Source organism: Scyliorhinus torazame, chromosome 4 (assembly GCF_047496885.1).
Source record: "Scyliorhinus torazame isolate Kashiwa2021f chromosome 4, sScyTor2.1, whole genome shotgun sequence".
Taxonomy (NCBI): domain Eukaryota; kingdom Metazoa; phylum Chordata; class Chondrichthyes; order Carcharhiniformes; family Scyliorhinidae; genus Scyliorhinus; species Scyliorhinus torazame.
The window spans coordinates 142,612,586-142,639,358 of record NC_092710.1 but is presented as its reverse complement, the minus strand read 5'-3'; the positions used below and the strand labels follow the sequence as shown (position 1 = coordinate 142,639,358).

At 44.5% G+C, this 26,773-nt stretch overlaps 1 protein-coding gene across 1 annotated transcript; it reads left to right on the top strand.

The window, feature by feature from the left end:
* The first annotated feature begins 1,192 nt into the window (after window positions 1-1,192).
* Window positions 1,193-25,800, top strand: rnaseh1 (ribonuclease H1). Its single transcript, XM_072498695.1, has 8 exons — window positions 1,193-1,370; window positions 14,112-14,233; window positions 15,822-15,983; window positions 18,497-18,596; window positions 21,653-21,707; window positions 21,982-22,066; window positions 23,302-23,426; window positions 24,648-25,800. The coding sequence occupies exons 1-8, from the start codon at window positions 1,267-1,269 to the stop codon at window positions 24,732-24,734; spliced, it is 840 nt and encodes a 279-aa protein (XP_072354796.1). The 5' UTR covers window positions 1,193-1,266; the 3' UTR covers window positions 24,735-25,800.
* The last annotated feature ends 973 nt before the right edge of the window (window positions 25,801-26,773 follow it).

Sequence of the window (26,773 nt, the reverse complement as noted above, 5' to 3'; positions counted from 1 at the left end):
GATGTCACTAGCTTTCGGAGCGCTGCTCCTTCCTCAGGTGAATGAAGAGGTCTGTTCCAGAAACACATATATAGACAGATTCAAAGATGCCAAACAATGCTTGGAATGCGAGCATTAGCAGGTGATTAAATCTTTACAGATCCAGAGATGGGGTAACCCCAGGTTAAAGAGGTGTGAATTATACCAAGCCAGGACAGTTGGTAGGATTTCCAAGGCGGCCTTCAGGACCCGCGACAACGCAGAATCGCCGAGCAGAAACTTATAGCCAAGTTCCGCACACATGAGTGCGGCCTCAACCGGGACCTGGGATTCATGTCGCATTACATTCATCCCCCACCATCTGGCCTGCGAAATCCTACCAACTGTCCTGGCTTGAGACAATTCACATCTCTTTAACCTGGGGTTACCCCATCTCTGGATCTGTAAAGATTTAATCACCTGCTAATGGTCGCATTCCTAGCATTGTTTGGCATCTTTGAATTTGTCTATATATGTGTTTCTGGAACAGACCTCTTCATTCACCTGAGGAAGGAGCAGCGCTCCGAAAGCTAGTGACATCGAAACAAACCTGTTGGACTTTAACCTGGTGTTGTAAGACTTCGTACTGTATAAACAGAAACAACAGAAAAGAAACAGCATATCAAAAATAAACATTTACTAAATGCGGAGAACCGCCCATGTCCATACTCAATCACCACCCGTTTGTCACCCCCCGAAAGGGGTCCCCAGTTCAACGCAAACAACCGTCCAAAGCCACTTGCCAGAAAACCAGCAAGCAGCTAGTTCATTCATCGCCTCCCCTCCACCCAGCCCGGCAGCCTACACGCCGGAGGAAAGGCCTCGCTGAGAGCACAGTGGGTGTCGCTGTGGGGACAGGGCGGAGGCGACCCACGTGTGACTACTGAGAAACAAGCCATGTCTCCTCCCCTCCTCCGGGTGTCGCTGTGGGGGCGGAGGCCACCCACGTGCGTTTACGTAGAAACAAGCCATGTCTCCTCCCCGCCGCCGAATGTCGCTGTGAGGACGGGGCGGAGGATCACCCACGTGTGTTTACGTAGAAACAAGCCATGTCTCCTCCCCTCCTCCGGGTGTCGCTGTGGGAACGGGGCGGGTTTTAGTCCGGAAGTGGAAAAGCTGACGGTCTCTGACGTAATCTAATTGGCATCATCCAAACAAACAGGCGCTCGCTGGCCACGCGCTGCTCTTCGCCAATCAGCAGCTCCACGAATGGTTGGGTCCTGGGGGTAGCTGCGCAGAAGCGGGTGCATGTGGCGGCTGAGCAGGCTGGTCATGGCCTTCTCGATCAGCATGAAGGGACGGTTTTATTATGCGGTGAGGGCTGGCAGGAAGCCCGGAGTGTACGCAACCTGGTGAGTGAGAGATGGTTTCGCAGCTTGTCCTGATCTCCTCCATTGGGGATTGCAGGTCGCAGAAAGACCATTCGGCCCAGGACGAGCCTCTCCAGACTCGCCCCACTTTGCAACTCGTGGGCCCTTTCTCCTCCGTAAAACACTCGAGGAGGTTGAGAAAAATATCCCACAGGCGACCTCCCGGGCCAGCTCCACCAGCTTTCATTTGCATTGCAAAATACCTCATCAGAATTAATGGGCAGAATGGCGCTGCCCTTGACAAGGCGCCAGCGAGGTGATGTTTATAAACTGGGAAGCTTCAGTTTCATGCTCGGACTCCCAAGTTCAGCCTGTTCCTCTTTGCTTTTATTTTCAGCCCCAAAAGTGTTGAATATCTGATCTCAGTTGTTTGTTGTTGCAGGCACTTGAGAACCGCATTGGTCAGTTTAGGGTATTTGTTCTGTAAATGGGGCCAAAAGTTTTCTTGCCCAATACTGGCTTCAGTGACTTGCCTTTGGCCCAGTCCAGGACTCAGCTGGACTCTCACCCCTGCCTCCCTCTCCCTCCCATGTTCTGAGAGAACCAATGGTTTGCAACACCACATCCAACTATTCTAAATGTGATGAGGGTTATCGCCTCTACCACCCTTAAAGGCAGTGAGCTCCAGACCTCCACCTTCTGGGTGAAAAACATGCATGACTGCCCGTTAATCCTGCTGGTTATTCCTTTTTGCTAAAGGAAATGGGTCGGTCTTATCCACCCTATTTGGGCACATTTTAAGTTTATGCACATTTAAATCTTCTCTCTGAGCCTCCTTTGTTGCAAGGGTATCTTATCCACCCATCCCTTGTCGCACTGGTACAACCAAGTCACTTGTGCGGCAACTTGAATACTTACTAAAAGGACAATAGTGACCCAGTTTGGTTTTTAAACACATCGGGCAGCTTCATGGGCCAGAATTTTATGTTGAATGTACGGGCGTGTGACCAATCAAAATTGTGTGAAAAGATGTTGGGCATGCATCCCAATGTCATAACGTTCGTGGGAATGCGTGGAAGTTGGAAGCAAGCCTACTAATAATTAAGTGGACAATTGAGCTCATTAAGGAGCCAATTGTCGGTAATTGTACATGGCCTATCCACTTTTAGTGGCTGTTTTTTTGCTTTGTCCCTCAGTTTGTTTCCTTCTGTTTTGTTGGTGGACCTCAAAAGAGTGGCCTATCCACTTTTATGGTTGGTGGACAGGTTAATTGGCCAGATGGCCTTCACGTTTTTGCTACGTTTTTGCTACAAACCTATCTAGGGTGGGATACAATGTCCCAGGTGATGTAAAAGAAGTTATTTGAGTGTGAGGTGCTACAGAAAGCTGAATTTGGCTATTCGGCCCTTGGAGCCTGCTCTGCCATTCATTATAATCATGGCTGATCATCCATCTTGGTTTCCGCTTTCCCCCCATATCCTTTGATCACTTTAGCCCTAAGAGCTATATCTAACATCTTTTTGGAAACATACAATGTTTTGGCCTCAACTGCTTTCTGGGGGAAAGAGAATTCCACAGGCTCATCACTCTCTGGGTGAAGACATTTCTTCTCACTCAGTCCCAAATGGTCTACCCTATATCCTCAGACAGCCTTGGTTCTGGACTCCTGCCATCGGGAACATCCTTTCTGGTCTAGCTCTTTGAATTTTATAGGTTTCTATGCGATTTCCCCCCCTCATTCTTCTAAACTCCAGCGGATGGCATCCTAACCAATCTGCGGAGAAGGCTATGGCAGCCAAATCACTGAGTGTCTTTAAGACAGATAGATAGGTTCCTGATTATAAGGGGAATCAAGGATTATGGGGGTGGGAGGGAGGGGGGGGGGGGGGGGGTGGGGATGGGGATGCGAAACATATCAGCCATGATTGAATGGCGAAGCAGACTGGGCCGAATAGCCTAATTCTGCTCCTATGTCTTATGGTCTTGTATATCTCTATATGGGCGGCAGGGTAGTACAGTGGTTAGCACAGTTTCTTCACTCTAGGGTCCCAGGTTCGAGTCTCGCCTGGGGTGACTGCGGAGTGTGCTCGTTCTCCCCGTGTCTTTGTGGGTTTCCTCCGGGTACCCCGGTTTCCTCCCACAGTCGAAAGATGTGCAGGTTCGGTGGATTGGCCATGCTTAATTGCCCTTTGTGTCCACAAATGAAATGAAATGAAAATCGCTTATTGTCACAAGTAGGCTTCAATGCCGTTACTGTGAAAAGCCCCTAGTCGCCACATTCCGGCGCCTGTTCAGGGAGGCTGGTACGGGAATTGAACAGTGCTGCTGGCCTGCCTTGGTCTGCTTTAAAAGCCAGCAATTTAGTTACTAGATCGGGTGGAGGTGTGGGCTTAGGTAGGGTTCTTTTTCTAGGGTCTGGTGCAGACTCGATGGGCCGAATGGCCTCCTTTTGCACTGTAGATTCTATGATATCAGGCCCGCCATCCCAGCAATCAGCCTGGTAGACCATTGCTGGTCTCAACACAAGAATGTCCTTCCTCAGATGGGAGACAAAACTGCGCACTGTATTCCAGGTGTGGTCTCACCAAGGCCATGTATAATCGCATCAAGACATCCCTGCTCCAGTACTGGTTTTTCAAACATTTTTCCCAAGAACCATGCTGACAGACCTTTGAGACCATGCCCTGTTCACTTACCTTTAATGTGAAAGGGGAGCCTGATTAGTCCTCACGATCCCCCTTGAATCAAAAGGAGAGGGCAATGTGCATATCAGGTGCAGATTTCAGCCAGTTCCTTTGTGCCGTCTTAACCTTTCTGAAAATGGAAAATCCAATCTCACACATAGATCGTCAAGAAAGGCAATAGCAACAAAATGCATGTTTTACTCAGCACTGGATACTTCTGGGAGATGCAACACCAGACTGCTGACCACTTCATGGACTTTTTAACATGTTTTAATGTATTATCGATCAACTACAGCAAGGTAGTCTTTTAATTTGGAGTCAGCTCTTAAGTTAATAACTGACTTTGGGGTTTCAACCTCAAAGAAGTTTTCATCCATCACTTCTTTCAAAATCTAAAACCTCTCATGTACCAGTACTTCCTGCATATAACACACATGGGCGTTGCATCCTTACTTGCAGTGGCATTATTGACAAAACCATACTTCAGAAATCATCTTCCCGAGTTAAGTTTCTTCTTTGTAGGCTGTTAAGCAGAGGTACAGAACAATACTTGCATTGCTTTGTCCTACCCTGCCCTGGAGTTCTGCAGCAGATTCTGTTGTGATATTCTGCCCAATAGGTAAACTGCCTACTTGAGTCTCTGGCTGTCCTTTATTTTTAAGAAAACCATTCATCTTCACAGTTCACTTATTTTGCTTGCCGGAAGCTGGAAAGTGGAAGCAATATTGCTTCGTGATTGGGCGCACTTTGAAAAACCTTCTAACCCTGTTCTAACCCTGTCGCTATGAGGCCAATATACCATTTGCCATCTTCTTCGCCTGCTGCACCTGCATGATTAATTTCAGCGACTGGTGGAGAAGGACATCCATGTCATGTTGCATATTCCCCCCTCAATCTATAGCCATTCAGATAATCTACCTTCCTGTTTTTGCTACTAAAGTGGATAACCTCGCATTAACCCACAATATACAGCATCTGCCATGCATTTGCCCATTCACTCAACTTGTCCAAATCACACTGAAGCATCTCTGCATCCTCCTCACAGCTCATCCACCCACCCAGCTGTGTCATCTGCAAATTTGGAAATATAATTTTTAGGTTTCCTCATCTAAATAATTAATATATATGTTATGAATAGCTGGGGTCCCAACACTGATCCTTGTGGTACCCCACTAGTCACTACCTGCCACCGACCGATCTTTGTTTTCCTGTCTGACAACCAGTTTTCTATCTATCTGAATACACTTCACCCAATCCCATACACTTAGATTTTGCACGCTAATATCTTATGTGGAACCTTGTCTAAAGCCTTCTGAATGTCCAAATAAACCACATCCACTGGCTTCCCGTCCTCAACTCTACTCGTTACATCCTCAAAATATTCCAGTAGATAGTGGGGTTACATTAGCTATGTGGTCAGATGCTTGAATTAGCAGTATTGACACAGTTTACAGTATTTTATACAGCTGATTTCATTTTTGAAGCGCTGCAGCTCCCTGTGGCAGCTCCACAGCAATTGTCAGCCTTCAGGGAGTGCCCAGCCCAACCTCCCTTCTCTCAACGCTCTGTTATTTTGTGACTAAACTGAGAAAAACGAAACCCTTTATAATCCTTCTGCTGTCTCCATTTGCCAAATGCTAGCAAAGGATTATAGCATCAATTGTGAATCTGTGTTCTTGCAACTTGAATGATTAAACTAATATTTTGAGCTGATGGACAATTTGTGGTAAACAAGAGACCTTGTTAGCCATACTTTGCTTGGCTTAACATTACAATATATTCGATCTAAAAGTGAAAACGTGTATTGAATAGCCAGTGAAGGTTGGTCGTATATGGCATATAATCTAGTTAATGAACAGGGTTTCAATGAAATTTTATTCTCCTTGCATGAGCATACCTGCACTGAAGGATGCGATTTGGAGTATTTTTCTATCCATCATTGACTGCTCTTAGTTCAGTGATTCAAGAAGATTTCTCTCTACTGTATGCCACAGGTGCACTCCTTATTGTGAAAATGCCAGCTTCTTTTGGCAGTATGCTTGGGCTGTTGCTTTCAGACTAATCGTCACAAAGGCGGGAGGGTGTGATAAAATTGTGATACGGGAATTATAGGTCTCTGGCAGAAAAGAATTACATTGAATTCAAATACTACACCTAATGGGAAATACATTTTTAATCGAATTGATCTAGTCGATCAAATGTGGTCTTCAGATGGAATTGATTAGAAGTTGGAGGATAATTGGTTTAAGTGTGCAGATATAATTCATTCTTTGTTTTTAACATTTTGTTACAATCCCCTTATAGACCAATAACTTTAAAAGAAATGCAAACTCCCAGTTAATAGATCAAAGACTGTAACAAGATTTAGCATTTTAAGACTTTGACTGTAACAAGCCAACCTAGAGCAATATTGACTAATCCATATCTGTGCAAGCAATTCATAATTTAAACTACCAAACAAAAATGTTAATTTTAACACAACCAAAAATCCCACTTCACATTTAAATATTATACCTTTCCTTAGGTAGAGATTCAGTTCTCCCAGAACCAGTCCAAAGTGATTATTTCTTGTGACGGTTTACTTCAGTTTCTTTCCTCTCCCAGCCTGGTAACTTTAACACCAGAATTTATTACACAGTGAGGATTTTCACTGGAGTGTCTGCTTCTAGTTCAACGTAGGCAAATCTAACTTGTATTATATCCTTGCGAATTTGGTCTTTTCAATCCAAGCATAACCTTTCAGCTGCATTCCTGCATGGTGACCTGTTCTGTGTGGTGACCTGTAGAGTCTTTGTGTCCCTAGCTGTTTGTTCTCTCTGATCCTGGCAGACTGACTTGAGTGGGGGATTCAGTAATAGTTTAGAAAACTATTGATGGACCAAGTTACAAGCTTTTCTAAGGATTCTTATGCCCCACTCAAGGCCTTCTCCATGGCAACATGAATCACATAGTCATTGTATTCAAGTAAAAATGCTAATTAGCTTTTCTTTACCCCCCAACTGTATTCTATCATGAAAGTTTAAAGTATAACTGCTTACAATCCAACATTTTCAATTCCTTCCTGGGACTTTGGAGATTAGCAATCTAGCCACTGTAAACTCATTCTGCTGCCATTGTCTCCAAGTTTTGAACACCTTACACTTTCTCGCCAGTGAAATCTTTAACTGCCATATCATCCAGGCCTGTTGTCAGGCAGACAGTTCACATGACCCCCTTCATTTTACCCTAAGTTAAAAGCAAAGTCCCCATTTTTAAACCACATACTTGTAACAATTTCCACTTGCCAGGTTACAGTAACATCCTCCTGTCACTGGCAGCAGTACCTACCCCCTCAGGATTATGTAATTGCAGTCTGTGAAATTTACATAGGCAGCTTTCATAATATGGGTGGAAAATAAGATTTAGCAATGGCGGGGAAAAGAAGTTGACAGTTAGTGTGCAGAAGTAAGTAAATTAATAACCCCACAGCAAACTTGAAATGGGATCAACTCAAAGGATTTGTATTTTTGCACACAATTAAACTGTGGGAGGAGGGTAGCAACCTTGTTCATACAACCTAGCAAACTGTTCATACAGGAAAATAGAGATATACAGTAGAAAGACCACAGAGTAAAGTCATATTGTTTCACGAGGGTCCAGAGTTCAGAACCAAAGACCGATGATATATTCAATGATATATTGCTTCACAGAGTTTTAATTCACTTTTTCAGTAGAGTTGACTTTACACTATGAAATAGGCTTGTGGCGTTCCGGATGCGGCGATGCGGAGCTAAGCCGCGCGTTTCGGCAGCTCCTGCGAAAACAGACTTTCGGGCTCTCCAGAGGAGCCCCAACGGAGCTTTTTTCAGATTAATCCCGTGTGGGAAGGAGCAGTGAGGTCCCCCCCCCTACAATATTTGGCAGGGAGCAGCGGTGGAGCAATGAGGGAAGAGGCCATGGAGCAGAGATCAAAACGAGGGGAAGAAGGCAAGATGGCAGAGAGCGAGCAGCGTGGGGGCCAGACCAGCAGGAGTTCCTCATGAGATGTGTGGAGGTGCTGAAAAAGGAGGTGCTGGCACCGATGCTATTGGCGATCGTGGGGCTGAAGGAGACCCAGAAGACCCAGGCGGTGGAGCTTCGTGAGGTGAACGATAAAGTGAACACCAACGAGGACGATATCCTGGGCCTGGCGGCAAAAGTGGAGGCGCACGAGGCGGTGCACAGGAGGTGGGCCGAGAGAATTGAGGTCCTGGAGAACAGGTCGAGGAGGAAGAACCTCCGGATTCTGGGTCTTCCTGAAGGAGTGGAGGGAGCTGATGCAGGGGCGTACGTGAGTACGATGCTCCATTCGCTGATGGGTGCGGAGGCCTCTCCGACCCCCCTGGAGCTGGAAGGGGCTCACTGGGTCCTGGCGAGGAGACCCAAGGCAGATGAGCCGCCAAGGGCGATAGTGACAAGGTTCCATCGCTTCGTGGACAAAAAGCGTGCTGAGATGGGCAAAGAAGGTGCGGAGCAGCAGATTTGAGAACGCGGTGATCCGAGCATACCAGGATTGGAGCACGGAGGTGGCAAAGAGGAGAGCTGGCTTCAACCGGGCCAAGGCGGTGCTGCATAGAAAAAGAGTCAGGTTCGGCATGCTGCAGCCTGCGCGACTGTGGGTCACTTATCAGGACAGACACCATTATTTTGAAACGCCAGAAGAGGCTAGGACCTTTATACAGATGGAAAAACTGGACTCAAACTGAGGGGATGTGGTTGTATATGGGGTTGTAAATATGGGTAAAGAATATTTTGTGGGTGGGATGTGGGTAGAGTTCTGGTTAAAATTCCTAAAATTTCTTTTCTTTTCTGTAGACAAAATGATGATGATGGGGAATGTGGGCGTCGGTCCTGGAGGGAGGTGAGACGGGGATGTGGGAACTGGGATGATGGCTGCAACAGGAGCTGTGCCACGGGGCGGGGCTGGTTCAGGAAAGAGCGGGCTTTTTTCCCGTGCCAAAAAGGGGGGGGGGGGGAGATGGAGGAAGGTAAGGAGGAGGAGGGACTCCCCCACGGGGAGATCAACGGGAAGGCGGGGTCAGCAGAGGTCAGCTGACTCACGGAAGTAATATGGGGGGAGCAAAAGTGCTAGATGTGGATCTTGGGGGGGGGGGAGAAGGATTCTAGGGTTGCTGCTGCACTGTCCGAGGGGGAACTGAAAATGGAAGAGGTGGTCGGGGCAAGGGTTCCCCGCCTGGGGGACTGGAGGTGTGGGAGGCGCGAGCACGGGACTGGCCTAAGATAGGAGATGGCTAGTCGGCGGCGGGGGGGGGGGGGGGGGGGGGTTAACCCCCCCAATCCGGCTGTAAATGGTCCGGTTAAGAGGGCCCGAGTGTTTGTGCACCTAAAGGGACTGCAGGCAGACGTGGCCATGCTTCAGGAGACATATCTGAAGGTGGCAGATCAGGTCAGTTTAAGGAAGGGATGGGTGGGACAGGTGTTCCATTCAGGGCTGGATGCGAAGAATAGAGGGGTGGCAATACTGGTGGGAAAGCGGGTGTCGTTTGAGGCCAAGAACATAGTAGCGGACAAGGGAGGCCGATACGTGATGGTGAGTGGTAGGTTGCAGGGGACGGAGGTGGTACTGGTGAATGTATATGCCCAAACTGGGACGATGCTGGATTCATGAAACAGATGTTTGGGTGTATTCCGGACCTGGAGGTAGGGAGTTTGATAATGGGTGGGGATTTTAACACTGTGCTGGACCCAGCATTAGATCGTTGCAGATCAAGGACAGGGAGGAGGCCGGCTGCGGCCAAGGTACTTGGGGGTTTATGGATCAGATGGGGGGAGTAGATCTGTGGAGATTTGCCAGATCTTTGGCCAGAGAATTTTCTTTTTTCTTCCACATACATGAGGCCTACTGCCGGATAGATTTTTTGGTTTTGGGCAGGGCACTAATCCCGAAAGTGGAGGGAACGGAGTATTCGGCCATAGCCATTTCAGACCATGCCCCGCACTGGGTGGAGCTGGAGCTGGGGGAGGAGAGGGACCAACGCCCGTTGTGGAGGTTGGATGTGGGACTGCTGGCAGACAAGGAAGTGTGAGGGAGGGTGCGGGGGTGTATTGAAAGATATCTGGAGGCTAACGACAACGGGGAGGTGCAGGTGGGAGTAGTATGGGAGGCGCTGAAGGCGGTGGTCAGGGGAGAGTTAATCTCCATCAGGGCTCACAGGGTGAAGAGAGAGGGCAGGGAAAGGGAGAGGTTAGTGGGGGAGATTTTAAGGGTGGACAGGAGCTATGCAGAGGCTCCGGATGAGGGACTACTCGGGGAGAGACGAAGTCTCCAGACGGAGTTCGACCTGTTGACCACAGGGAAGGCAGAGGCACAGTGGAGGAAGGCACAGGGGGCGATGTATGAATATGGGGAGAAGGCGAGCCGGATGCTGGCACACCAGCTCCGTAAGAGGATGGCAGCGAGGGAAATAGGTGGAGTCAAAGATGTCAGGGGAACTACGGTGCGGAGTGCAGGGAAAGTGAATGAGGCTTTTAAGGCCTTTTACGAGGAACTGTATAGGTCCCAGCCCCCAGGGGGAAAAGAGGGGATGCGGCGATTCTTGGATCAGTTGAGGTTCCCAAGGGTGGAGGTGCAGGAGGTGGCGGGTCTGGGGGCGCCAATTGGGGTGGAGGAGCTGGTTAAGGACTGGGAGCATGCAGGCAGGGAAGGCCCCGGGGCTGGATGGGTTCCCGGTGGAGTTCTACAGGAAGTATGTAGACCTGTTAGCCCCGTTGCTGGTAAGGACCTTCAATGAATCAAGGGAGGCAATGTCGGAGGCGACGATCTCTTTGATCTGAAAGCGGGATAATGACCCACTGCAATGTGGGTCATATAGACCGATCTCGCTCCTTAATGTAGATGCTAAGTTGCTGGCAAAAATGTTGGCCATGAGGATTGAGAACCGTGTCCCGGGGTGATTCACGAGGACCAGACGGGATTCGTAAAGGGTAGGCAGTTAAACACTAATGCGCGAAGGCTCTTAAATGTGATAATGATGCCATCGGTGGAGGGAGAAGCGGAGATAGTGACAGCCATGGACGCGGAGAAGGCCTTTGATCGGGTAGAGTGGGTGTATCTCTGGGAAGTGTTGAGGAGGTTTGGGTTCGGGGGAGGGTTTATTAATTGGGTTAAGCTCCTGTATAAAGCCCCGGTGGCGAGTGTGGTCACGAACCGGCGGAGGTCGGAGTATTTCCGGCTGTATCGAGGGACGAGGCAGGGGTGCCCCCTGTCCCCTCTGCTAATCGCATTAGCAATTGAACCTTTGTCCATGGCGTTAAGGGAATCGGTGAAATGGAAGGGGGTGGTTCGAGGAGGAGAGGAACATAGAGTGTCACTGTATGCAATCGACCTGTTGCTGTATGTGACGGATCCAGTGGAGGGGATGGTTGAGGTAATGCAGATCCTACGGGAGTTTGGAGATTTTTCGGGCTATGAGCTATGTGGGAAAGAGTGAGCTCTTTGTGATCCATCCGGGGGACCAGGGAAGAGGGATAGAGGACCTAGCGTTGAGGAGGGCGGAAAGGAGCTTTCGATATTTGGGGATTCGGGTAGCTAGGAGTTGGGGGGCAATGCACAAACTTAATTTGACGCAGTTGGTGAAACAGATGGAGGAGGATTTTAAAAGGTGGGACATCTTGCCACTCTCGCTGGCGGGTAGGGTACAGTCGGTAAAAATTTTGGTCCTCCCGCGATTTCTTTTTGTATTCCAATGCCTCCCGATTGTGATCACTAAGGCCTTTTTTAAGAGGGTAAGCAGGAGCATTACGGGATTTGTGTGGGTGAGCAAGGCCCCGCGGGTAAGGAGGGGGTTCTTGGAGCGTAGCAAAGATGAGCAGGGTTGGCATTGCCGAATCTGGGTGGTTATTATTGGGCCGCCAACGTGGCAATGATCTGTAAGTGGGTGATGGAGGGAGAGGGGCCAGCGTGGAAGAGGTTGGAGATGGCGTCCTGTAAAGAAACGAGCCTGGGGGCGCTGGTGACGGCACCGCTGCCGCTCTCGCTGACAAGGTACACCACGAGCCCAGTGGTGGCGGCAACGCTAAAGACCTGGGGCAGTGGAGACGGCACAGGGGTGCAACGGGAGCCTCGGTGTGGTCCCCGATCAGAGACAACCATCGGTTTGTCCCAGGTAGGATGGAATGGGTTTTCGGAGCTGGCATCGGGTAGGGATTTGAAGAATGGGGGACCTGTTCATTGACGGGACGTTCGCGAGCTTAGGGGCGCTGGAGGAGAAGTTTGGGCTACCCCCGGGAAACGCTTTCAGGTACATGCAAGTGAGGGCGTTTGTGAGGCGGCAGGTGAGGGAATTCCCGCTACTCCCGGCACACGGGATTCAAGATAGGGTGATTTCGGCGTATGGGTCGGAGAGGGCAAGGTATCGGCGATATACCAGGAGATGAAAGAAGAGGGGGAGGCTTTGGTAGTGGAGCTGAAGGATAAATGGGAAGAGGAGTTGGGGGAGGAGATTGAGGAGGGGCTATGGGCTGATGCCCTAAGTAGGGTTAATTCCTCTTCCTCGTGTGCCAGGCTTAGCCTGATACAATTTAAGGTGGTTCATAGAGCGCATATGACGGGGGCGAGGCTGAGTAGGTTCTTTGGGGTGGAGGACAGATGTGGGAGGTGCTCAGGAAGTCCGGCAAACCATGTCCATATGTTTTGGTCATGTCCGGCACTGGAGGGGTTCTGGAGGGGAGTTGCGGGAACAGTATCTAAGGTGGTGATAGTCCGGGTCAAGCCAAGCTGGGGGCTAGCACTATTTGGAGTAGTGGACGAGCCGGGAGTGCAGGAGGCGAAAGAGGCCGGCATTCTGGCCTTTGCGTCCCTAGTAGCCCGGCGAAGGATCTTGTTAATGTGGAAGGAGGCGAAGCCCCCCAGCGTGGAGGCCTGGATAAATGATATGGCTGGGTTTAACAAGTTGGAAAGGATAAAGTTTGCCTTGGGAGGGTCTGCGCAGGGGTTCTACAGGCGGTGGCAACCGTTCCTAGACCATCACGCAGAGCATTAGATGAAGGTCGGACAGCAGCAGCAGCAACCCTGGGGGGAGGGGGGGGGCGGGGAAAGGGGGTTCCTGTGGGGGGCATGTGAGCAAGAAAGCACATGAATGATCCGGAAACTGACATGTGCGGGAAAAATCCATTGTACAAAGTTCTGTATTTTATTGACTTGCCAAGTTCATGTCTTGCCACGCAAGTTCTTTTCTTTGTTCGGGGGGCGGGGGGGTTGTTTGTAAGGTGGAAAATATTGTTATTGAAAAATTTCTTAATAACAATATATTTTTTTTAAAAAAAGAAATAGGCTTCTGGCGATTAATCAGACTTCTAGGTGATTGTACAGAAGTTCCAGTAGTAACTGTGTACCTGGATCAGGTACTCTGTGATGCTGTTAGTTAGATGTAAAATGGCAGACAGCGTTTGTAGTACATTAAGGCAATGTAACTGGCTCTACCAGTTCGAGGCCCATGTCACATGACCCCTAATCTTTGCACATCGTCTTTGATGAGGGGTGTGTATCCTCGTCTGGGTCCGCGAGATGGTTAAATGTCTCAACTATTAAGAAATGATAGGAAGGTGGGTTGGGGGTGGGGGGGGGGGGGGGGGGTCCTTCGTCCTAGCAGACACGTAGACTCCAGTTGGCCAACTTGGGTTATGATATGCAGATAGTCTTTCTCTTTTAATTTGGTCTGTAAGGCCCCAGGGGGATTTTTAGTGCCTCTTCGGGGTCACCAAGATGCAAATTTATTTGGCACTATGGGAAAGTCCCTTTGATCAGGAGTTGCAGATATAGATTCAGCTTTTTTTTATCAGTTTGTTCAGTTTATAACATTTTAGAAATAGCCATGAGGATATCTGTATACTTTAAAAATAGACTGAGGTCTTAGACCCCTCACAATAACATTGGTTTGGGTTGAGATGAGTGGATTGCCTTCTTATCCAGCACATTACCCAGCCCAGTGTCTTTTTATTGATGCTTTAGTTTTATGGCAGATTTTTAACACTTAAGAATCGAGAATTTTATAAAATAATACTAAAGAATTGTGACATTATTTCTCATGTGTTTCTCTCATGGTATACTTTATCATCTTAGGGATGAATGTAAAGAACAAGTTGAAAAATTTCCTTCTGCCAGTTTTAAGAAGTTTGCTGCTGAAGAAGATGCATGGTCTTTTGTAGGTACTGTGGCTTCAAGTTCACAAGCTGCCTCAACAGGTAAAGCACACATTTTATATATATATATATATATATATATATATATATATATATTTATACATGTTTGAATATATAACAAAGTATGGGGGGGTGACCCTTCAACATAACAGCAACATTAAACACTGCAGATAAAGGTTAGAAAACAGCATTGATCTTTCCTTGGATGAAGCATGGAGTATTAAATTTAAACTAACTAAAGTATGTAGAAGAGTAGAGGCTCTGAAGGAGGAAAAGCCGTACTGTCATGAGGAACTGGGATGAATAATGAGATATTTAAATATTTACCAGTTTGTGATCTCCATTGCACAACAATGTTTGGTAACGAGGCAGAAGGTAGTGTGGGCAGTAATATTGGATTTTTAGCATTTTAAATTGGAGGACAGTCAAGTAGCAGAGAGCTGTGATTTCTTTTTATAAGAAATATGTTGATACTGCTAAAGATTCTGAATGTCACGGACATGATTCTATTTTGCAATTTAGCGTGGCCAATCCACCTAACCGGCACATCTTTGGGTTGTGGGGGCGAAACCATCGCAGATACGGGGAGAATGTGCATACTCCACACTGACAGTGACCCAGGGCCGGGATTCGAACCCGGGTCCTCAGTGCCGCAGTCCCAGTGCTAACCACTGCGCCACCGTGCTGCCCCTCCATGTTCCTTATTGAAGGTGTTGACCGGGCAGCAGTGTGGTGGCCTAGTGGTTAGCACAGCTGCCTCACTGTGTTGATGTCCCAGGTTCGATCCCGGCTCTGGGTCATTGTCCGTGTGGAGTTTGCACATTCTCCCCGTGTCTGCGTGGGTTTCGCTCCCACAACCCAAAAATGTGCAGAGTAGGTGGATTAGCCATACTAAATTACCCCTTAATTGGAAAAAATAATTGGGTAATCTAAATTTTAAAAAAAAAAGAATATTGAAGGTGTTGACTCTGTTGATGACCTTCAGTATACAAGTGACTATTATTCACAAGGACTACATCAGTTCGAAAAGGTCTCTCGAGGTAAACTAAGGATGCACAATAAGTTCTGCCTTAGTTGGAAAACAAGAATTGGGTACTGGCAGTTTTAAATTGACAATGACCAATAGCAGTCTGTTTTGTCATGGGACATCAAAGCCAAGTTCATTTTCTGTACATGCACAGAGGACAGCAGTCATTCAAGCCCTACTGATTTTATTTTCCTTTTGGTCTCCTGCCTCCCAACACAGGATCGCAAGATGAATTTTAGTGCCACACCTGTAACCATGGCTGAATTCTGCTACCTTGATCTTGGGACCTCTCTGATTTGGCCTATAAAATGATTTGACAGTCCAGTTCAAGGAACCTATTTAGTGATGACAAGGCAGAGGTTAAAACATAGCCAAATGTGCTGGACCCTCCTTGCTCTTTTCATGTAATCTTCCTGGAAATTGAAGACTATTTGAGTACTTCCATCAGATAGACTTGCAAATAGTATTTTTTTCCATCTCTTGTTACTTACTTAAAACTTGTTCCCGCCTTGTGAACAAATCACATCACTGGAGAATCTATCTTTAAATCTGCATATTTTAATTAAATTGCAATAAAACTAATCATTCAAAACTTTTCTTTAGAATATAGTGGCCAAAGCAAGCCTGCCAATGAGGAGTTGAAACGAGAGGCCAGTAGTGGGGAAAAACATTCACTGTCATTTGATGCTGATGATGAGCCATGCACAAAACGTTACAAAAGCGCAAAATCATTCAGTGACTCAGAAAAGAAGTTTACCTATATGGGTAAGTGAAAGCATTGCCTTGTTATTCCACATATATTAAGGGACTTTAAGTTTGGATTGATTGTATGGGTTTTTTGCATACAAGATTATATGGAAGCTGTTTTTAGTTGACTTCGGCTACTAAAATATGCTAAGATAAAAATCCAGAGAAGAAATTAATTATCCATTTGTGATGGATGGTTTGCATGTCACCTAACAAGCACCAGCTCATGACAGGCTGGTCTTCACAAATCGAAAGGGGTTCCACTCAAGCATACAACTGGTGTTTATGGTGATTGGAGGAAGGCTTGGGGAGATGTCAGAGGCAGGTTCTTTACACAGAGAGTGGTGGGTGCGTGGAATGCAATGCCAGCAGAGGTGGTGGAGTCTGAGCCATTAGGGACATTTAAGCAACTCTTGGACAGGCACATGGACAGCAGTAAATTGAAGGGGTGTAAGTTACGTTGGCCTTGGATTAGGATAAATGGTCGGCACAACATCACGGGCCGAGGGGCCTGTACTGTGCTGTACTGCTCTTGTGTTCTATTTAACCATTTTGAACATGGCAGCTATGTACTACTTTGTTAATGCATTACATTTTTTCCTCCCCTTCTCATTGATTCCAGTAATTGGAGCTTATTTTAACATTTCCTGTTTAGGCTGCCAATTAATTATTTTGTCCAGTGCCCTTTGCTTTCCTTATCTGAAAAATGTGAAAAACATTGAACCTTTTGCTTTACTGGTTGAATTATTTCAGTAATCCATCATTAATTTCTCCTTCATTGCCTGGGTGAAAAGTATTCAGTCTGTTGGATCTTCTGTGAAGCAGAAGGAATCTGTTGTTGAAAATGGTTGGCAGGTTGTAGGCTGATAGATCGATGCCCATTGAAGAATAATATAAAATAAAGTGGTAAATTGCGAAGAAACTAGAACATATAAATAAGTGGTGGCTTATTGATACAATTTGAGGATTTATTTGCACTAACTCGGACAGCATGTTCATTAAGACAACTATGGTCACTATTTTTAACTGCATGAAATATTTGTAGCTAAATTTAATTTAAATATTCTCTATTTTGAGGCTAATTCAACCCTCAATCATTTGGTATTCAACAGCTGAGTGGGATGTCAAATGATAGAGTTAAACAGTCAAATTATAACCCGTATTAAGCACTCTATCGAGTGTAATCTCACTCACCCATCTGTCCTTGCTCATTTACATTGACTCCTGGTCACTCAGTACCTAAAAATTAAAACCTGTGTTCTTCATTGTCTTTTTCTCTGAACACTTCAACTCTACAGCTTATCTCTCGCACCATTTTTGGCTGTGCGTTCAAAGCACCTGGATCCCATGATGGGAATCCCTGTCCAAAACCATTTCACCCCTCCTTTAAGACACACATTACAGTCCACCATTTCAATCAAGCCTTTGGCTACCCCACCTAATATTTCATTCTTTTCCTCAGCATTTTAAAAATTCACTTTGACATGTTTCTGTGTCAACAATCCAATTTCAAATTGTTGTGCTGTAGATTAGTTGCATGTTTATCTTCCTTTCAAGAGCAAGATGTTAAGATACCCATTGAGACCAATAATCTTTAACGAGATATAAATTTCTGAATGACCAACCTAAAGGGTCATGTGACAATTCTCATAATTTAAGACTTTTACTGTAAGAAACAAAAGTTAACTAATGCACTAGGCTACAGAAAAGGTACTCCCCATTAACTTTGTTAACAAAATTGAAAACCCCCACTCCACATTTAAATATTATACTGTGCTCTTATAGAGATGTAGTCTTGTGTAGTATCGTCCCAAAATCCTCCTGACATAGCAGGATCTCTTCACCATGCCCCACCAGGATGATGCTTCCCATGTCTTTTTTTTTGAAAGGAAGTTTCATCACAATATCCCAAGCACAATATTCCAAGCACAATTCAATAAACTTCCGTAGCAAGGCACACTCTGGTGACTCCTTGGTGTTTAAATCTCCACAAGCCTCATCCCTTCATGCAAGATTAATACAAGAGCAGTCCTTTTTCCTCTGGTTGGCATAACAGTCCTTGCTTTCGGTAATCTTCCCAAAATCTCCCTGTAGGTTGACTTTTGTGTCTCTAAACAGCGAGGCCAGCTGCCTCCTCCGTTGTGTCCAGGTGTAAAAAAAAATGTACCTTATTTTCAATGGGTTTCATTTGGAGTTGGTCTCCATAACAACGAGGTCAAGTGGATTTGTCTCATGGCAAAATTAGTATGAGATCATATACTCCTCACTAAAATAGTCCATTTGTTACCTTGAATTAAAGGAGACAGTTTTAAGTACAAAATCTTGTCAATGATCTCATTCATAAAGTAGAAAACTAATGCCAGTGTGCAAATAAATAATTATAACTCCCTTGGGCTGAAAATATAAACTGTTTTCAGAGTTCTGCTGTGTTTTGGCTATAAGCATTTGTTTAAGGGCATACTTATTTTCCAAGTGTTCATCAGGTGTCATTATTATGAACAAAATTCACGGGGTTCTGCTTCTTTGATCAGGTGATGCTGTTGCAGTTTATACAGATGGCTGCTGTTCAGGAAACGGGCAAAATCGAGCTCGGGCTGGAATTGGTGTGTACTGGGGACCTGGTCATTCCCTGTAAGTAATAGAATTTATTTTCCATTTGGAAAAATATCAATGTATTTCCAAAACAATCGGCAATTGAAATGATTTGCAGGTGAACATTTTTTTTACTATGCTTATATTTTAATTCTGTAAGTTCTCCATTGTAATCAGGCAGTTTTCAATGAGTATTTGATCTCATCAAATACAAATGAGTATTTGATCTTCTGGGATAATATCTATTGTAGTAACCCTGGTTTAGCTATGATGGCCAACTTTGATTGTTCAACTCTGCCCCAGTGCTGATGCATCTTGGGGATTCCTACAACTGTAATGATGGAACCTGATAGCTTCACGTATATAGGCCCACAATCACCAGAAATCTTACTCCATGCTGAAATAACATGCATATAGCAAAAGCTGCAGCTGTAACATCAATCTAAGCATGAGTGCATGGAACAACAACCTAAATGAAAACACCAAATTGCACGTCGACCAAGCTTGCGCTCTCAGCCCTCTGTCCAGGTCTCACTACAATGGGATAATGTACAATGCAAGACAGAGTAAGGCTGAACACTTTTCTTCCCACCCTCACTGTCTCAGACATATCCTCGGCATCTCTTATGGGGCCAAGGACACCAACTCAAAGGTGCTGAAGCATGCTAATTTTATCAGTATACAATCATTGCTAAGTCAACAACATCTGCACTTGTTCAACCAGGTTGGCTGGATAGATATCTGATGGATAACAGCCAATCTAAGGCATGTGCAGTGAACTAACCACACAGTCAAAACCCACAGGGCATCCATAACTTTGCTACAAGAGTGACTGTAAGTGAGATATGAAGATGGCAGGTGGGAGACGGTTGCTGATGGCCATGACCTTCAGAGGCTGACTGGAAGGGCATTGGAAGAGGTGAGCAGAAACAAAAAAGCCAAGAACAGTACCAGGGGAAAATAGAGGCCAACAACAATGCATCTTATCAGACCACTGTCATCTTCTGCAGCAAAAGCAGCAGAGGTTGCTATGCCATAGTGGGTCTCCTGAGCATTACCAGGTGATGTTTAACACTATTGACTACCATGGAACAAACATTCGTCTCGTGATGGACGGCTATCTTTTAGGGATGAAGCACCGAGCAGGGTTCTTTTGTGGAGCTTTTGAGGTATGGATGATGCCTTGTAAATGAAGGATAGATGAGGAAAATAGGACAAAATAACTCAAAGGCATTATCCCTCTCTAGAGCATACCAGAGATTTGCTGTGCTCAAAGTTCAGTAAGTGTTCTTGCTTCTTAATGTAGAGCTAAATAATAATTTGCAATATACCATGACATCTATTTCACTTTTCCAAAGTCCTGAGATACCATAGGTCTTTGCCTGCAACCATATTCCTTCCTGTAAATGTAAGAGGTTTGGACTTTTTAGTCTCATTTTTTTTCAGTGCTCTTTTCTACCATTTTAAAAAAAAAAATTCATTTTCTCCCAAATTTACACCCACCAACAATAAACAATAATCAGTAACAAATATGTCAATCCCCATATCAATGACAATGATCCCATCCTCCCACCAAACCCCAAACATTAGCCCGCATATTCACAAAAACAAATGACAAAAAGGAATTGGGGATCACCCATAGTCGCCATTAACACACACAGCCCCCCTCCCCTCAGTCCTCCCAACCACATGCCCCAACTAATGTTCGATGTTATCCAGTTCTTGAAAGTGCATAATGAATAATGCCCATAAATTGTAGAACCCCTCCATCCTTCCCCTCAGTTCAAACTTAACCTTCTCAAGAGTCAAGAATTCCAACAGGTCCCCCCGCCATGCCAGGGCACAGGGTGGAGAGGTTGCTCTCCAACCTATCAGGATCTGCCTTCGAGCGATCAACGAGGCGAAGGCTACAACATCTGCCTTCGCACCCGTTTCCAACCCTGGCTGGTCCGACACCCCGAGGGCCCGGGTCCAGTTTCACGTGCACCACTTGAGAAATTACCCTAAAAGCCTTCTTCCAGTAATCCTTTTAGCTTTGGACAGGACCAAAGAATATGAACGTGATTAGCGCCCCCCCCCCCCCCCCCCCCCCCCCCCCCCCGCAACATCCACACACATCTTCTACTCCTTCAAAGAATCGGCTCACCCTCGCCCACATGAGGTGTGCTCTATATACCACCTTCAGCTATATCAGCCCCAACCTCGCGCACGAGGTGGAGGCATTCACTCTCCGGAGCACCTCACCAGAACCCCCCCTCCATATCCTCTCCCAACTCTTCCTCCCACTTTGCTTTGATCCCTTCCAGTGGTGCCCTCTCCTCTTCCAAAATAGCTCCGTAAACCGCTGACACTACCCCCTTCTCCAGTCCCCCTGTCTTCAGCACCTCTTCTAGCAATGTGGAGGCCGGCTCCACCGGGAAGCTCTGTATCTCCTTTCTGGCAAAATCTTGAACCTGCATGTATCTAAACATTTCCCCCTGCTCCAGCCCACACTTTTCTTCCAGCTCCTTCAATCCTGCAAACCGACCCTCAGAAACAAATCTTTGTGTCTTAATCCCCATCTCCCATTTCTGAAAATTTCCATCCCACCTCCCTGGCTTAAATCTATGGTTCCCCCGAATCGGCATTTCCCTTGACCCTGCTCCCAACCCGAAGTGTTGGCGAAACTGCCCCCAAATTCTCAATGAAACTATTATTACCGGACTCCCTGATTATTTCCCCGGGCTATCGGGAGCGGCGCTGTTGCTAGTGCTTTCAATCCCGACCCCCTGCACAAACTTTCCTCATTCTGACCCACTGGGAATCAACCCCTCTGACCCAGCTCCACACCTTCGCCGCCCAGTAGTAATACATCAGGTTCGGAAGACCGAAACCCCTGCCTGCCTTCCCCTCTGTAGCAGCATCTTTCTAACTCTGGCCACCTTCCCTCCCCATATGAACGAAGTAATCCTTCCCTCAATCTCTGAAAAAAGCCTTTGGCAGGAAAATCGGCAGGCATTGAAAAATAAACACAAATCGCGGCAACCGCTCATTTTAACTGCCTGTACCCGACCCACTCTTTTCTACCATTGATCTTTCTTAACTTTATTTCTCAGCAACCTGAGTGAAAGACTTTCAGGAAGACAGACCAACCAAAGGGCGGAAATAGTTGTAAGTATTTGGTATGGGAAAATCTATCTAAAATGTTGCCAAGTCTCATTTGTGTAAGAATAAATATGCATACGTTTTTATTGTGATTGCATCCATTATCTATTTTAATAAGAATTTAGTTTGTTGGCTAAACCGTTCTCAGCCTGCTGTCACAATTACGACATGCACACTGGATTTGTAAAACATGCAAAGCTATCGAACAATACTTTTCTAACAATATTTGAACTAAAAGTTACTAAAATTGCTTGTTCTAGTTATATTTTTCCTTGTTTAGGCAGCTTGTCGCGCAATCGAGCAGGCCAAGGAACTAAATATTGAAAAACTGGTTATTTTCACAGATAGCATGTTTACAATTAATGGTAAGTAGCTCAAACCTATAAAGTGATGTCAAAGCCTTATTATGCCCGTATGTGGAACACCTAACTTACCATAAAGTCAAACTATGAACTTCCAATATCTTTTTGCATTTATAAACTTGAAAGCACTGATTCATGGTGACCCCCTCCATGTTACTGTGAGCCTACGCAGAGTGTCAACTTTCCACAAGTGAGGAACATCATGTACTAAGCGCATGCAGTTTCTAGCTGGATGGTGACTAGGAATAGGAATGAGCTTTTTTTTTCTTTAACACAAGTGACTGAGATTTGTTGTTCAATATTTTTGCCCTGATCTTAGCAGCTACTCCGTTAAGACAATGGATCAAACCCAAGATCTGTCAGAGCTGCATACTTCTGTATACATATAGTTGTTCAGGAATACATTGCATTTTTGTTTGAAACTAATGTATTGGTGCTCTGCATCTGCACCATCTTATTTTATCACAGATTGCATTTTGATTTTGTCATTACATTCATTTTTACTTGGCTCAAAAATCAACTTAAGCAGCACTACATCTGTAAGCTTAAATATTTAACCCTTCCACGACTGGCATAGTGCAGCTGCAATTTGCATTATCTCCCAAGATACACTAAGTTGCCAAGTGATCCATGGTCGAACTTCTGAATCCAACAACTTCTACCGCCAAAAAGAATAAGCATAGTAGCTACATGGTAATATAATCATCTATCTCTAAGTGGCACTCAATTCTGCCTTGGACATGCATTGCTGTTTCTTCAGCATTGCTGGGTCAAAATTCTGAATCTTTCTACATTACAGCATTGTTGGGAGTACTTTTGCCACATGGAGTCATAAAAGAAAGAGACTCCACAACCTTGGGGCAACCAATAAGTTGCCACTTCTACAAGTGTCCACATCATGAGGACTATACTTTAAAACAGAGTTAATTTCTGTTTCTGCTTACTATTTGGTAATTTCTGCCAGGAAATGCACTGTTGAAGATCAGGCTCTTGCTCTCTGCTTGTGCTGTTTAATAGTCTGCTGATGCTTTCCTTGCATTTGATTTGCTGAAATGATTAGAAAGAGTAACTATAAGGCTGTGCCCTTTAGATTGAACTTGTGCAAAGGATTTGTTTCCAAATCGGCTGCTGTTACCTACATTACAATTACAGCGGTAACTACAAGTACTTTCTAAGTATTTTCAAAAGTCCTAAGCTTTTGAAAGATGCCAAGAAATGAAAATTTGTTCTTCCAATAGGCATCACAAAGTGGATCAAATCTTGGAAGATTAATGGCTGGAAGCCTAGTTCTGGAGGATCAGTAATCAACAAAGAGGACTTTCAAAGACTTGACAAATTGACCTCTGGTATAAATATTGAATGGGTATGGAATTTTTGTTCGAAGCCAAACATCAAAGAAAAATATTGAGAATTGATCTGATGTTCATATTCCCCTCTGCTGTGTGGTATGGGGTAAATAGAATCCCCCAAATGACCATAAGCTAACTAATCGTATGTAGTTGCTGGATGATATTAATCTTTTATATTGCGTTAATTTACAAGAGAAAAATATTAAAATTACTTAAATTCTTTTCATTTTCTACGTGACCCTAATGTTAAATGTAATGGGTGAAAGAATTTTAAAGTTTTGCCACTTCAAAATCTCTAAATATTTATCCTTGTTTTCCAGAAGCTTCGAGCTATGACCATTTTCTGTATCATTGTATTCTTTTTAAAATTTAATTTATAAATTTTAAGAGTATCCAAATAATTTTTTTCCAATTAAGGGGCAATTAAGCATGGCCAATCCACCTACCCTGCACATCTTTTGGGTTGTGGGGGTGAGAGCCACGCAGACTCGGGGAAAACGTGCAACCTCCACATGGTCAGTGACCCAGAGCCGGGATCGAACCTGGGACCTCAGCACCTTGAGGCAGCAATGCGCACCACTGCGCCACCCTTGTATTATTGTATTCTGACTATTTAAATTGTGTTTTCCTATTTGGGAATATCCTAAAAAATCTTGGAAACCGTCCAGTGAGCCACTAATGGAAATTGCAATTACGATTTATCAAAACTCTTTCTCACAATTGCTACCTGTATTGTTACTCAACAACAAGTAAAATAATTGTCCCTCTTTCCTTGGGCTGTTTGCTTGTCACTGTATTCTGATCTTTTGTCTCACCATCTCTTGGCTCCATCTCTTGGCTGCCTCTCTTCTGCTTGCTCATGTCTCACACATTTGATCACTGTATTTCCTTTTCTGTATGATCTTCATGTCTACTGCCTTTTCTCAATTTCCCTCACTGCTTCTCTCTTTTTTTTTTTCTTTTTCATTGTTTTCCCTTCTTTGTGTCCCCCTTTTTCAACTCTTATGAAAACAGATCAGATAGAAGGTCTCGCCCTCTAGTTGGGGAAATTAGATTTGCATTTACATTAGGGTTGTCACCAGTTTTAAATCAATCCGTTATTATTTTCATTGATCTGCATTTCAAAATCCAATTCCTAAACTAAAAGTTATTTTCTCCAACCTATGAATTATGAAACTTGATGTTCACAACACTGGAGTGTCTCGATGTATTACTTGTTTCTCCTTGTTTTGCAGATGCATGTGCCTGGTCATGCTGGTTTCACAGGAAATGAAGCAGCAGATAGTCTAGCTAAGGATGGAGCCACCAAGCCACCATGTTAACTAACACTGACAAATGCACTTTGCAGTTAACATTTATGCATCGATGCAAATCTGAAATGTGTGCATCAAACTGATGCAAAACAAATTTTATTTAGTTATCTGTTTATTGTAAAGCTTCCTTGCAGTGACTCAAACAATGCTTTTTATTAGGGGTAATCTTCCAACTTCAAGCTGCACTGTTGGAGAGCTGCTTCTGCTGCCAATAATGTATACTAGGAATTTATTGTAGTTATCAAGTTCCTGAAATTCCAAAACTGCTAGTGGTGAGTCTTCTTGCCAGTAATGCAAAAGTTCGAAATGTGTTTTATTTTTTGTGAGGAAAACAAACTTCTATTTTCTCATTGAGCTGTCAGGATTTGCAATCGAGAAGTATGCCATCATTTTTTTTTCTCTGAAGCTTCTAATGCTCATTTGAGCTGGTTGCTAAAGTTGCAGAATAGAAAACATTTAGGGAATTTATTTTCATCTTTCTAACTCTTCCTGTGTTTGGTTTTCCCCTTGGGAAAATTTCCAATCAAAATCAAAAATGGCCAAGCTTTCCAAATATGTATCATTGTGAATGTGAACCAGTCTCTTTCCCTCATTAGCACAAAGCATGTTGCTATTTCTAACTTACTACGTTGCAGTCCTACAAATAAGTGTACATTATAATTGTGGGTTTTCACACATGTTCATGTGAATCATTTGCATTATTTTTTTTAAGTGATTTGGTTGTACATAATGTTATAATTTTTTTGATTTGGATTGGTGTATAAGGTTCCAATCTAAATTCAGGGTGGTCCTTAAATGTTCAAACAATACACATTTTTGATTCCTGTTTTGAGTTTTCTTTTGTCTAATCATTTAAATTAAGTTTTATTTTTGTAAGTTCTGTTTTATCATAGTAATGAACTTGTGCATGAGCCCAGTCACAAAAGGTTGATGAGTTGACTTTTGATTTTACATAATATATTACAATATGATACAGAAATCAACAATAACAAGAGAAATCTCTTTTTAGAGTTGGCCTGTTTTGTACATGGATTTGTTTCCAGACTCCAATTCAATAAATTTTCTATTTTTGATAGATTTTAGTCTTTTTTTTGCTATTCAAGAACCTAATAATTTGTACAATAATTCTTTGTCACACCAGAATACTTCTGAAAGTACACTGAAACTGCTTGACTGATGGTCTAGAATCTCAACCTAACTCATTAAACCATAATGCTTACATCAGAATACTCAGGACAGCTACAACACTGGCATCTATGCAACAATATGGAAAATTGCCAGGTACATCTTATCCATGAAAACCAAGACAAATCTAGTCTGCCCAATTAACGGCTCATCAGCAAAGTGATGGAAGATGTCGATGATGCCTTCCATCAAGCAGCACTCGCACATCAATAACATGCTGACTGAACCATGTTTATGTTCTCCCAGTGCCACTCAGAACCTGACCTCATTAAAGTCTTCCAGATATAGAAAAAAGGGCTAAACTCAAAAGGTGAGGTGAGACTGACTGTCCTGGATGTCAAGGCAGCATTTGACTGTGTGGCATCAAATCCCCTACCAAAACTGAAATAATGGGAATTGGAGAAAACCCTCCACTGGTTGGAATCATATTAAAATGATGATTATGGTTGTTGGAGGCCAATCATCTCAGTCCCAGGACTTCACTGCAGGAGTTCCTCAGGGTAGTATTCTAGACCCTGTCAGTGGTCTTCATTCCATCATAAACTCAGAGTGGGGATGTTCACTGATTGCACTGTTCAGTACCATGTACATGTGTGACTTCTCATTTTAAAGACGTTTGTATCCATATTTCGATTTATTATCATGTACACTGATTTTCAGTGAAAATTTTGTTCTGCGTACAGTCCAGGAAGATCGCTCCATACATGAAAACATACAATAAATACACAAAACATACAATAAATACACAATGTTGATACATAAATATGGACATCGGGTGATGCATGCAGAAGGTAGTGCTACAACTGAGAGAAGATGCGTAGAAACATTAGTTCAGTCCATAATAGGGCCATTCAGAAATCTGG

What these genes read in the sequence shown, in the direction of transcription:
- rnaseh1 (XM_072498695.1), top strand. Translation starts at nt 1,267, where the DNA reads ATGTGGCGGCTGAGCAGGCTGGTCATGGCCTTCTCGATCAGCATGAAG. An exon ending in CCCGGAGTGTACGCAACCTG is followed by an intron (nt 1,371 to 14,111) that starts GTGAGTGAGAGA and finishes TTATCATCTTAG; the next exon opens with GGATGAATGTAAAGAACAAG. An exon ending in AAAGAAGTTTACCTATATGG is followed by an intron (nt 15,984 to 18,496) that starts GTAAGTGAAAGC and finishes TTCTTTGATCAG; the next exon opens with GTGATGCTGTTGCAGTTTAT.